Source organism: Oxyura jamaicensis, chromosome 3 (genome assembly GCF_011077185.1).
Source record: "Oxyura jamaicensis isolate SHBP4307 breed ruddy duck chromosome 3, BPBGC_Ojam_1.0, whole genome shotgun sequence".
NCBI classification, from domain to species: domain Eukaryota; kingdom Metazoa; phylum Chordata; class Aves; order Anseriformes; family Anatidae; genus Oxyura; species Oxyura jamaicensis.
The window spans coordinates 61,298,131-61,311,858 of NC_048895.1; the positions used below are offsets into that span (position 1 = coordinate 61,298,131).

At 34.7% G+C, this 13,728-nt stretch overlaps 1 protein-coding gene across 2 annotated transcripts in view; it reads right to left on the reverse strand.

Moving 5' to 3' along the window:
* Positions 1-9,132: 9,132 nt before the first annotated feature.
* TMEM200A (transmembrane protein 200A) overlaps positions 9,133-13,728 on the reverse strand; it is a 59,278-nt gene continuing 54,682 nt past the window's right edge. For both annotated transcript variants that reach the window (XM_035322274.1, XM_035322272.1), the window contains one exon: positions 9,133-12,625. In XM_035322274.1, the coding sequence (XP_035178165.1) occupies positions 11,134-12,609 (1,476 nt within the window). In that variant the 5' untranslated portion in view covers positions 12,610-12,625 and the 3' untranslated portion in view covers positions 9,133-11,133. The remainder of the gene's footprint in view (positions 12,626-13,728) is intronic.

Here is a 13,728-nt window from a genome sequence, read left to right on the forward strand (position 1 = left end):
AATGTACTCAATGCTCCTAAGATAATTAAATGTTTTATTACTCCTGTACACATATGAAATAATTAAGAGGTCTTAGTTTAGAACCTTTATTATCACACTGACTTTATGACTAGCTTTAGTTATTAATTTTTTTCTCCCACTATGAGAGGACTTTAAAGAAAAAATATAAAACTTCAGTTTCCTTTATATCCTGAGTATACTTTATTTTAAATAGAGTAGATGCTAATTGAACAACCTATACCTTTATGAAGAGATATTGCCATTCTAACTCTTCTGACCAGCTCCAAAAACTAAAACCAAATATATTTCAGGCACTTGATGCAACAGTGTTGACCAAGAAAAATTTCTTCAACAGCTTCTGTTTTACAAATAGGAAAAGAAAAATCAAACATGCCAATATAATGTATCTACTCTCTAAAATGGCATACATCTAATTCTATCAGCTGATGAGATTTATGTCTTTCCACTTTACCCAATATATTCAGAGATCACTCAGGACTGTGGTTTTGACAAGAGGTGAGAGTCTTCTAAAACCATTTTTGTTCAATTTTTATAGGTTCTGTGACAGAAACTTGTCATAGAGCAGCTGGTTTTGAAATGTACTTGTTTTGTATTTCTACAGGACATCATTTGCTTCTACATCCTTGAAAATATGAGAAAAAAGACTGCACAAGCATAACAAGGAAAGAAAGTGAAAACATTCACCATGTTTGTCCTCCAAGTCTGTATGGTTTCAAACTGACTTACAACTTATATTTTGATACTAGCAGATACTGTTTCCCATTTAGGAAGAAATCCATCTATAGACAATAAAAGTGAATCACTTCACTAAAGCAGGCCCTGGGCTGTTTAGGAGGACATTCAGGTATACATTTTTGCAGGTTATGTCTGAGCTGAGTTTTCTGGAAGCTGAGAAATGATCCAATATCCTTCTCATAGCACTCAACCTGAATGATTTTAAATAGCTGCAGAGACTCTATCAACATTGGCAGACTGAATTTCACCTTTTAAGAAACCCAGTATCCTCTTCACATCTTCTTGTGCTCAGGTTTTAAATAATACAAATTATTTTGTCTCCCATTGCAAATGCTTGCTTATGCTGAATCTCTGCTTTATTGAATACAAAAGCTTTTCTTATATAGATAACATGAAAACATTTAAACTGCCCAAAAGGTATATAATCTTTTCTTCAGATACTTATTCAGATTTGACAATCAATGTCAGCTGGACTGAGGTCATTATCTGTGTATGTGTGTGCTACACATAATCATATATTGGCACCTTTGGTGAAAGTAATTTTAAGTGTCAATATTATCAAAAGAAAATATGAACAATATCCTTGAAAAAAAAGGTCAATGCCGATGCGTTAATTAATTGTTTGGCTTGGTGAAAAGCACAGTCTGTCTTTCCCTGAATCAACTTTTTAGCCATGGTAGTGACTACTATATTTTCTGTCATAGAGTTCTGCAAGTCCGTCCAACTTCTTAGTGAAACTTGTACATCATCCTTACCTGATGCTATTCAACTCCAGATCACATTTGAAAGCAAGTACTATGTCAGAAGCAGCTATTCTTACATGAATTCCAGTCTTTATGCTACAAATCTTTGTTCTGTCAAAATAAGTGTGCATTTAAGTGCCTTTGAAGCTGCCAAAGACTAAATAAGCTGACAAAGACTGGTATCAGCATATAAGAAAATAATACACAGGCTTTCTTTACCTTGGTATGCTTTCCCAGTGTGAGAAGAAAGGAAAATAAACTACGAAAGGTGTGCAATCACACAGAATTTACTGTGTTTGTTACAAGCATTAACTCTGCAAGGAGTTTCAGCCCCTGACCTTCTCAGAAACCTGTCTCAAAGAGGCAGAAAACAAATGTCACAGAGTCCAGTCACCCTGACTGGTTTCAATTCAGCACACTAGTTTCAGTTCCAGGAGTTCAAAATGAGAGATGATTTCTTCTCCCATGGAAAATGTCTAATGGTTTATGCCATGTAATAATATGTTTTGAAGTGTTTTTGCTAGCAGTGTGATAACAGCAGAAGTATATTTGCAATCCCAGTTTGTTCCCAGCAACAGATCTCTTTCTGATTCAATATACTAACTTTTTATTTTTTTTTCCTGGGATTCTTCAACAGTGATAAAATCAGAGGCATCACCTTATTTTTCAAAAATCAAGTAATTTGATAACATGATAAACTGAAACCTCCAAAACTCAATTTTGTGGTATTTTAGACTGCATATTCCAGAATATTAACCTGCTAGCCTCTTACGTCTCTTTAATCTCATTAGCAATTTTCACATATTCTGAGTCTTTCCATGTGATGATTTATATTGCAATTATTTTTATTGAGGCAGGAATGGATTAGGGCAAAAGCTTTTTGAGCACAGGCATCATTGACTCCCCACTCACTTTGCACCATTCTGTTTATTTAAAAGCAGAATGCTCTGAAGTACGTCAGCTTCCAGATCCAATTGAACATGTTACGTATGTATATAAATAAACATGTGCATGTGTGTGTAGAATTCATACGATCTGGTACATGATACAAATGAAATAATTTAATTAAAAAATAATCCCTTCCATCTGTTCTGGAAATATGGGAGAGCTCACAGATACGAGTTTTTTGTTGTTGGTTGTGGTTTTTTGTTGTTGTTGTTGTTTGTTTATTTGTTTTTCCACTTGCCTTGGGTTTGGAAAGATACTTATAACATCAACTTTTCAGATTTTGGAGGAGAAAGTAACTGGCTATTGTAGACACAGTCATTAAGAAGCACCCATGCATCCCTTCAGAAGCAGTTCTGAAGCTGAATAAAATGAAAAGAATAATACGTGTCAAGTAAACTTATTTCCTATTTTCAGGAATGGATTTCAGTTTCTGAAAATGTTGTGCTCATTCATAGATAATAACCAAGAAAGTGGATGTTTGACAAGAGTAAAGAGACAGAAAATCATATAAAAATGTCATTGACCACACAGCACTTTAAGGAGTTGGATCATGTAGAAAGGTGTGGAAAGGAAGAAGAGGTCGGAGTCTATTTTGTTGGCAGACAGGTTTTAGTCATCTTAAAGCAATTATAAGATGAAAGAGTCTGTAATCACTGTAATGGGGTGTAGGTGTGGACATAAACATCAGAGAGTTCTTAGTGATTTCCAGAAATGCTCTCACCAGTTCTACTTTCAAAAGAAAAATGCAAAGTAAAATGAGGTATTAAGAAAAGGCACAAGAACTTTGCAAACCTGCCAGTCCAGATAAAAGTGAGATAAGCATCAATATATAGGGAATAGGAATAAAATTATTCGTTCAAAAAGTCAATGGATATGAAATGTGTGTACTTTCTTCTTTAGAAGAATGACCAGGACTATCTTCTGTGATAGTTAGCAAGAGTTCTCCATTTCAGTGCTAGTTATAAGGCATATAAATTTAGAAAATGTAGTTTAATGAGAATCTAGTGTTCACTTTATTATTTCCTAACCCCTCTTAATCTATTGTATAAACCCAACTCCTCTGCAAAAGATTCAAAGAATACTGTTATTTAATTTAGTTATAAGTCTAATGCTCTTCCTGGTTCCCATAAAGAGATAATAAAGAACACTTGTTTGCTACAGATAATACAATATGCACACATCATATATACAGTGCTTCCTGTCTGTTAAAATGATAATGAATTCTCTGCAAGTGCAAGTTGAGTTTAACTATATTATAACCTCTGTATAACAGTAGCTGATCTTCCCCCATATTCTTCTATTCACACATTTTTATTTGAGGTCATTGCGACCCTTGAAAAACTGGTGGCTACAATAAGACAGTAATAAAAATAAACTGGAGCAATATTCCTTCAGGGTAACATATCTAAATTTAAAATAATTTCTGAAAAACAAAAAAATACACAGTGGAAAGTTTTCTGAAGTGCTTCTGTACTGTCATAATCTCAAAACAAACTGAACTTACACAGAAAAGCAAGCCACATCTCAGTGAAGGTAGCTCAATGGAAATACATGATATTCATCAGTATGACTGGAAAAAAAATACTGAAAATATAGTTTTCTGTTATGTAACAAAGTTATACTCTCATCCTGGTTACTTTGCTTTAGCTTTCTGTTTGCAGGAGTATAATGCAGAAATATTAAAGACCTCCAGAAAGTCAAGAAAAGTAGACAGACATCATAGGAATATTTTTCCCTGTGGTGACTGAATTAAAAAGTAGACATATATTAATTATTGCTTTGCCTTTACTTTGAGTTTTAACCTTTGCCTTGCAGAAAACTTAATTTCCCATAAAAAAAAAAAAAAAAAAAAAAAAAAAGAAAGAAAAAGACTGAACAAATGGTGGTTGTGACAACTGAGTATAGAGATCCCTAGAAGGAAGAGCCAACAGATGTCTACCACAATCATTGTAGCAAAAACTGAGTAGCTTATGTTAAGCACTAAGAGTGCCATAGACAAGATGCTCCTACAAACTGAAGTAGTAATGAGCTGATCCAATTAATTTTAAACAACAATGAAAAACAACAGTGGGACTCCAAATCAGGTGTTGATTTCAGATGAAGAAATTTTAATTATTTCTGAAGAAAGTTAGTTGTTGCAATTAGCAAGAAAGAAGGCTGGGTATATAAGACTTTTGTTTGTTTGTTTGTTTGTTTAACTAACCCAAACAAACATGCACCTCAACTGCAGGAAGCTTCTGAAGAGAATTCCAAACCTAGCTGAATTAATGAGAACCTCACCAAAACTAAACCGAAAAGAAAAGAAAAGAAAAGAAAAGAACACCTACAAGGAAATATAATGGGAAAATGTAACAGAGCAGTCAGTACATGTGGAAATACACTGCAAGATGTAAAGTGTCACACTCAGATACTCTTTAACCCAGTTTAAAAAGAAATAATAATAATAATAATAATAAAAAATCTTTCCAGATAGAGCCTATATGCTAAGTGAATACTTTGCCTCATTTTTCACCTGGGGTCACTATTACAGACATTGGATGAAATGGGATGACTAACAGGAAAAAAATAAGTCTGGAAATGGGAAATGGGGAAGTGTGGCAAATGGAAGAAAGAAAGTGTGAAATGAAAGATATGTAAACCCTCACCTATAACAAGGCTAAATTCAAGTCCTGAATGCTCTCACTGTGTGGAGGCAAATAATTTCTGTTACAGCAGCCTTAAAAAAATGGCACATGAAAAACATTATAGCAAGGAATTTCAATAAATCTACTGAGTTGACAGAGAGAGGGAAGCCAATACGCATTAAGAATAGTAATCTTTTTTAACTGCATTTATGAAATGTCAGAAAGAAGGAAAGGAGGAGCTATCTGGTCTCTTGTAAGCCTGCTAGTGTGATCCAGGTAGGATGGAAAACTTCAGGAAAAAAAAAAAAATCAAAGAACTAAAGAAAATAATTAAGTTGGCGCCCTCGGCACCAACTGCAGGTCTGCTCCTGTTGGGTCCTCAGCACCAGCTACAGATCTACTATTGGGCTGCACTGTCTACTATTGCAGCCTAAGTAGGGACATACTATCAATATCAGAATGAAAACTGAATTGTCTTAATGAGATGAGCAGAAATTTAACAGTAAAAGTGAAAAAATGTGTACTAGAACAAGTATTTCCTACAAAGCAGGAACTTACGAGAACAGAAAGATCTAAGTGTTAAATGTGTTGTGCAGTGAATCACAGGATAACTCTGAGCAACTATTGTTATGAATTTCTTTAAAAATAGAAAATCCACAGAAATATCAATAGATACCAGGTTATTTTGGGTACATTTTCCTTTAATAGCCCAGTAACTGGCTATTGCAATGAAATTAAAGTGCTGATAAAACTTTCAAACTGACAAGGGAAGTATATTTATTGGCATAACTCTTAATTAATCTGCAGTAGTTTGCAAAATAAATATTAGTAAACCAAAGGGGTTGGTGGGATTCAGAAATGGATTAGCTTTTCCTAGGAATGCTATCCTGAATAATAACACTAGCTAGAATAAAAACTGATAAAGGACAACAATGGATTAATCATTCTTCCTATGGATAATTTATAGTGATTCTATACTCTCCTCTGAAGTTGTCTGCCAATTAGAATCAGAACCAAGACAACAATTAGACATACTGCTTTTCATTTAATATAGTGTGTTCTTATATTTTAAATTCAATAAACTATTGTGAACTCAAATAACAATAAATAAATAAATAAAAGTAATTTAACTATCAGATTTCCACTGTTTGTGAGACTCAGGGTTATAATTCTGCCAAATGTCATTCAGATAAACTATATTGTCTGGGTTTTACTGAAAGTATAAAGTACTCTGGTGAGGTTAATTTGAAGTACCAAGACCTAAAACACAACTCAGCATTGACATTCATGGAACATTAATGAAAGAGTTAATAAATGTTAACTGAATGTTAAACGTGTGATAGCTGTGATAACTATAATTAATTTGCTCATGAGTTTAATTTGAAATGGTTTAAACAAAGGGCACGAACTTGCCCTTGAGTAGCTAAATCATACTAATTGAACCACTCCTATATTATAATAGACAACTTATATCATTTGCATTTTCATATATACATGCATGCAGTCTTGCTAAAAGATTTCTGCTTGTTCACCATAAGATCACATTTTGTAGGGAAATTAACAACAACAAAAAAATAGTGCTAGGTATATGAAGGCAGAACTTCCAGGAAATGGTCAGATATACACTCCTAGAAATAATAATTTATTTGTAAAAGCGCTATACTAAACCAATCATAGAATGGCTCAGGTTGGAAGGGACCTTAACGATCACCTGGTTTCAACTCCCCTGGCATGAACAGGGATGCCACCCACTACATCAACATCAGGTTGCCCAGGGCCTCATCCAGCCTGGTCTTGAATGCCTCCAGGGATGGGGCATCCACAAGCCTATCTGGAAGGTTCTAGTCCAGGAACTCCACAAGCTAATAAAAAACCTTTTCAGAAAGAAAAGATGCTGCAGGTGAAAACTATTGCCCAAATTTCATATAGGAGAAACTAAAGGACTAGTAACACTATACTTTGAGGATAAGTAAAATCAGTGCTAGATCTGAGAAGGGCTTTCTGAGATGGTTGCACAAAATTTATTTAGCTGTCTAATCTATATCTATACTGAGGGACAGATGTGGATGCCTACCTCCCAAACTAGTAGCCTTAAAAATTCTGCTCATTTATAACTTTTCATTTTTAAAACCAAGCTGCCTTTCCATCCTTTATGAAGCCCAAGTGTTAGGGTAGCCATCAGGATGGGAAGCACCATACTGAAGTCCTTTTGCTTCAGAGAACCCCAAGCCAAGACCTTCCTGTCCACAGGTAACAGTATTTGCAGCTGGTGCGTTTGCCACTCCCTCCTGCTGAACTCTGCATGGAAAAGTCAGGTTCGTTGGCTCATATGGAGAGTGAACTGGGTTCTCCAAAGGAACAGCTAAAATATCAGTCTGGCCAGACACAGACCCTGTTTTAAGGTTTTTACTTAGTCAGTATTTCATGTTACGTATAGAAACTGGAAAAGACAATGCAACCCAGACTTTCTCTTCTATCACTGCAGAATTGTGCTCTTTATTTCCTGATGAATTTTGCCCAATAAATGAGCAGACTGAAACAGCTTTGCCAGGAGGGATGGACAGATTGTAACACCAGTCTAAGCCATCGACTGTGATTAAGATGCTTACCTGAGAGGTAGAACACGTATTTTTCAATGGTCTCATGGAGAAGAAGGAGCTGAACTCACTGCTTGTACAATACAAATGATTTCCTTCTGGATTATTACATACAAAGGATGTGGTACCATAACATCTTCCAAGGGCTAGATGTAAGGTTTAGCTTCCTATTGCATGAAAAGTCTTGTGGGGTGTCTATACAATTATTTTCCCATATGAGAAAGACAGTTTGAAACTTCCTGTCATTGTCTCCTTTTTCACCCTGAAGTTGTATTGGAGCAATTCATTGTGTGGCTGCACAGAATTATCAATAGTGTTGTTCAGAGCATCAGAAATGAGCTAAATAATTATAATAATAAAAATAATAATTTAAAAATAATAATTAAAAAAAGTCTGTGAACTGAATCAGCAACTGAGTGAATATAGTCATGCCCTAAAGATACCAGTGAGGTTTAAGAAATGCTCCTGTCTTCACCAGCTCTTTACTTGCTATCTGAACATGTGTTACAAAGAGGTCAGACAGCAGCACCCTACTATGGTTTCCCACCTCAATATATGAAGATTAGTGTTCAGGTCTTTTGAACATTTAAAACTTTTTCTGACTAGATATTGAGTTGGAATTACCCAAGGAATATGGGAAGATGCAAAGCCCTTAATTTCCAGAGTGATTGTGTATCTGGGCAAAAATAGAGTCCTAGCCAACTTTTTTAAAATATTAAACCTTTCATCAGACTTAGCACCTTAGACTTTATGCCTTATAAATCATCTGACACATATCTTTAAAGTTTGGGATATGAGAATCCCAGGAAACAAAGTCACCGTCCCTTTTGAGTTATGTTACTTAATATATACTGGATGAGCTTATTATTTCTGGAACTTACAGTAGATGCTATTATCTAAATGAAATGTTCAATTTTAGGGTAATGGTATACAATATGTATATATTTCTTGATAATTAAGATATTCATCACTTTTTTAAAAAATACTATATTTATTCCAGTTAGGGCATAATAAAGGTTTTAAGACTCAAATGGCATTTAAAAAGCATTTTCAAAAGACTTTTATCACTGTAAATATAGGTAATAAGTCTTTCAGCAATGATATAGACTAGAAAACTAGTGCTCTGTGGTGACATATCAGGATTAAAGATGAGAATACTGAGAAGTCTTTATAAATGGTTTATGTCAGGACAGTCAGTAACAAGGGTAATGTAAGTCAGTGACTTTACTTTGGTCTCTCAACCAGGTAGATTTTTCTGAAATCAGTACATTTTTCAGTACCAGGTATCTATGTTAAAAAATTAGAAGCTCATGCCTTGCTATACTTATAAAGGGACCACTATTCCCTCATATGATGGTAAACAAAACAAAACAAAACAAAACAAAACCAAAAAAAAAAAAAAAAGTCTTTTAAGCTAAATTTAATTTAGTTGTACAGGAAATAAAAGCTTACATCATTCACATCTTTTTAGTAATGGTTTCCATTTTTTGAAACATACTTACTGCCAAACTAAAAAGAACAAGGTGTTCTTTTTATACAAAATTTCCTTATATCAAAAGCATTTTGAATATATTTCACATTACATTAAAAAAATATTAAAAGCACAGTAAATTCAACCTTTACATGTGCAGGGATGTCATTGAAATTAATTAGTCATAGCCAAATATCTAGTGGCAGGCTAATATATTAAGCATAATGTTATGTACAATATTATGATACTTAATTATATTTTGATATGGAAGATTTGAGATTATAGAGGAAAAACATGTCTTACAGCAGATATATGTAGAGATACATTTTATTTTTGTTTCAAAAAATAGCAAATGTCTTAAGAACACAAACCAGAAAGTTATTAAAAGCTTCATAGCAAAATATTTAGCCAACTCTGTTACAATATATAGGCTTGAGGTTCTAACAGTTAACACTATGCCTCAATTCACTGAGCAAGTAATGCTCCTGATACATAAACATTGAGCAGTTGAAATCTGAAGCTGAATATTTAAAAATAAAAAAGGAGAGAGAGAGAGTGTGTATTTTATCTTTGATCTTTCATAACCAACTGAAGTCCAACAACAGTTTAACAGGTTTGATTCTTTTTGGGAAAAGCCATTAAAAACAATTCCTGAGTATTTAAGTGAATATATCCAAAATGACCACATACGACCAACATCCTGTTAGGTGAGCCTTGCAAATAGAAGTGACATTCTCTAGCATGGCTGTCATGGCAGGATCACGGCCTAAATACCTCAGTGAAATACATGAAAACTTTCTGGTATGCACAATCAAATTCTATCACTTTAACAATAGCCTACAATTGTCAACTGAAGAACTTTGCTGAGAAAAATATTGTTTTAAATGTCACTTCCTTTTGTAAAATTTTCTAATGCACATTACCCCAGCTAAGCCTCCAGTAAACCACCATCACAATTATTATGTGCAATATATAAATCAAAATTTATGCAAGGGGCTTTTGTAATATGTTAGTATACATATTAAATAATATGCTTTGTATCAGTATCTTGACCATAGAGACCTAGTTATTTAGCTTCTTGCTATTGTAATGAGAGGCAATATATTCATTTTCCATTATTCTCTTCAGATTCATGTCACAATATCATTGTACTATATACCATGTTTCTAAAATCCTGTTAGCATTCATTATGTCCCTATGATTTTAATCAGTATACTTTGATTTTAGAACTGCTGCCAATCAAATTGCTTTACAGAAATAACCCCAGAAGAATTTTCAGATTTCTTACTTTATATCCGCTTTCCTGGAATTTTAGGATTAAATCATAATGAATGTAGAAATATTATTGTACAAAGCATAGTTAATAATTCACAACACTGGTATTCAACTCGACCAATTACAATGAATTCACAAAAAATGTTTTGATACCCACTCTTTTCTATCACCCACCCCCATATGTAAACAAGATTCTCACAATGACAATGGCAAGATTGTAGTTACTGAGATGTATTATATGTGAAAGACAACAGCAAGGATAAAGGCCTGAATTTGACAATTCCAGTATGTATTCCTCCTCACTTCCCATTCTGGACTGCAAACACAATTTTTAGACTCCACCAGTCATTAAAGAAGTAGAACTTACAGGTAAATTGAGCGTTTAATTCTAATGCAGGTTTCCGGAGTCAAATTGATAGAAAGTAACATGCTTGTATAGAACAGAAGGAATAATGACTTGAAAAAGTTGCAATAAGTCATACCAAAACTCTCTGAGCAATGATAATGTACAGTATTGCAGCTGTATGTTACTGTGACCAAAAAAAAAAAAAAAAACTCTTGGACTTACAAAGATCTCTGTTTACACAAGCCAATTTTAACATGCTATTAAGCATCTGGATAAAAACAGGCTTGTTCTAGTTTCACTGAGAAGGAAACACTTGTCAAAATGTTTTTTCTAAAAAATACTGTATGATATATTTTAAATTGCAATTTAAATATTAAAACCTTGTTTCTGAAGTTCCCCGCTTTAGGTTGTTACTCAAAAACTCATCATGTTCAAAACTCAAATTATTATGAGATCTTGATATCATAAGAAGCTTTTCTTTATTAGTAAAGTCTTTTTTGGCCGCTGTTTGTGGCACAAGTAACCTGTCCATTGGGTCCTCTTTGTTTTCTAGTTTCATATATCCTTTACTGTTGCTCCGATCCAGTCTGGGCCAGCTGGGATGTTTCCTTTGTTCAGCTTGGACAGTGAGTGTAGATGGACCCCTGTCCAAATCCAGGGACTTTGAATGTGAAGTCAGAAGATGCAAAGATGTGTTGGACCCAAACTGTTTCCTGGCAGCACCAGGGGATAAAAGCTTTCCTGTGCTTGGTCCGAGGGTCATGGAAGATTTGAACTGATCATGTGGAGTGTCCACAAATGAATTATGCCGTGGTAGCATGGCTGCAGCTGGTTTGCAGGATTCCTTGGTGTCAGTTAATGGAATGGCCAGAGAGTCCATCGAAAGATTTCTGGACCAATTCTTTGTGACCTCTGAATCCTCGGTTATGTTGTCTATACTGGGCTCATCAATAACACAGTTATTTAGTTTAATTACCGGCAGCGTGAAAGCACTAATAGAAGATGATACAATGGACTTTGTTTCACACTTTATAGAACTAGTGTTTCTGTCATCTGAAGCCTTGCTGGAATGAGGGTAAAGTCCAAATACTGAACCAGATTGGTCAGTCAGCAGAGGTGGTAGGAGGCTAGCAGTGGTCCTATCTTCATTTAGGGGAATCTCCTCTTCTTCAGCAGAACTGTCCATTCTAAAATTACTCTTGAAGCCAGAGAAAGGTGCAACCGTGTTTGCAGCCAGCCGTGATGCACATGAGTTCCCACTGTGCCCAAGTTCTCCTTCCCCCAAAAAGCCAGCAAAGGCACCACTCAGCTGCTTTTGTTCCTTGATCCTCAGGGTGTGGATGTCTATTACAGTAGAGTATATGTCTCTCATGTGTATGATTTTTGTTTCTTTGTCACGGTTTTCATGTAGAATGGCATTTGCGCAAATAAAAATGAAAATTCCAATGCCCATAGTAAAAGGGCCCAACATTTTCATCTTATCTGAGTGCATATGCTGTTCAAAGAAACGAAGTAAAATGCTTCCTTGGTTTCTTAGGACCTCGGTTTCATTTACTGATAGTTTATCTTCAGATCCTAAAAGCTGTTCCTTTTGGGGCCAGTATCCAAGGATGGCCATTGCAATTCCCAAGAATGCGATAAGTACTCCCAAAACAAGGAAGAACCCCGATGGAGAATAGAGACGGATTTTGCCCCTGACAACGACTACATCTGCCCTGGGCCGGCGTCTAACTGGCTTCTTCTCCTCAGAAGCTGGTGCTGTGGCAAGATTTACATGTTGCTGAGATCTGGCAGAGTCTTGCCTTTTCAAGGCAGCCAGTCCTGTTATGACTCCGCCGGTTGCTATCATAGTTCTATATCGTGTCCTGTGGGGGAAAAAAAGCAGAAATATTGATGCAAGCAAAGTTTGTGTGTGCAAATATAAATAGCACTTTGTTAATATGTATATATTTCTTGATAATTAAGATATTCATCACTTTTTAAAAAAATACTATATTTATTCCAGTTAGGGCATAATAAAGGTTTTAAGACTCAAATGGCATTTAAAAAGCATTTTCAAAAGACTTTTATCACTGTAAATATAGGTAATAAGTCTTTCAGCAATGATATAGACTAGAAAACTAGTGCTCTGTGGTGACATATCAGGATTAAAGATGAGAATACTGAGAAGTCTTTATAAATGGTTTATGTCAGGACAGTCAGTAACAAGTTACAAGTTAAGAACCTTGTATGTGTTCTTGATCATTTTACCACTATAGCTAGCTCTTTTAAAAGCTTCTGTGACATACAATTAATATGAATACAGATAGTTCTACATATCCTCTTTAAGACATTTTGCCTTTTAGGTTTCAGTATATATTAATATATACTTATTCCATCATTTAAAGATGCTTTTATTAAACCTATTGAGACCACCTGAGTCTCAACTACAGAATCATTTTGCCTTTGCTAATAAAGCTGATCCTTCTCTATGCATATCTATATCCTTTTTCTCCATATTTTGGTCCTTCACTGACTACAAAGTAATAGCTCAGTTTAGTTTACCAGATAACCTATACTCATAAACATCAAGCTCATGAATTCAAAGCTTCATTGTTTTATGACTTTTTTTTTAGGCTTTTCACAGCTGGTTGTCTACTACATGGGAAACATTAACAAGCATAGTTTAAAAAGAGAAACTCATGTTTGGTAGGGCTTTTCTTGAGTAAAAGTAACAAATGAAACAACACAGTTCAGGTTTATTAAATATTATTTTATAAGGCATCTTGTAACCAGACTCAAAAAACTACTGAATATTTGAATGAATACTAGAAAGTATTATAGCAAACAATTAAGATACTGTAAAGCCAGGTATGAAAAAATATATATGTTCTTTTTGATGGCCTTGCTACGTTCAAAGATACAGAAAGGCTGACAGTCTGTTGCAGAGAAAAAAGCACTGTGTCAATGCTAGGGATGGTTTAACAAG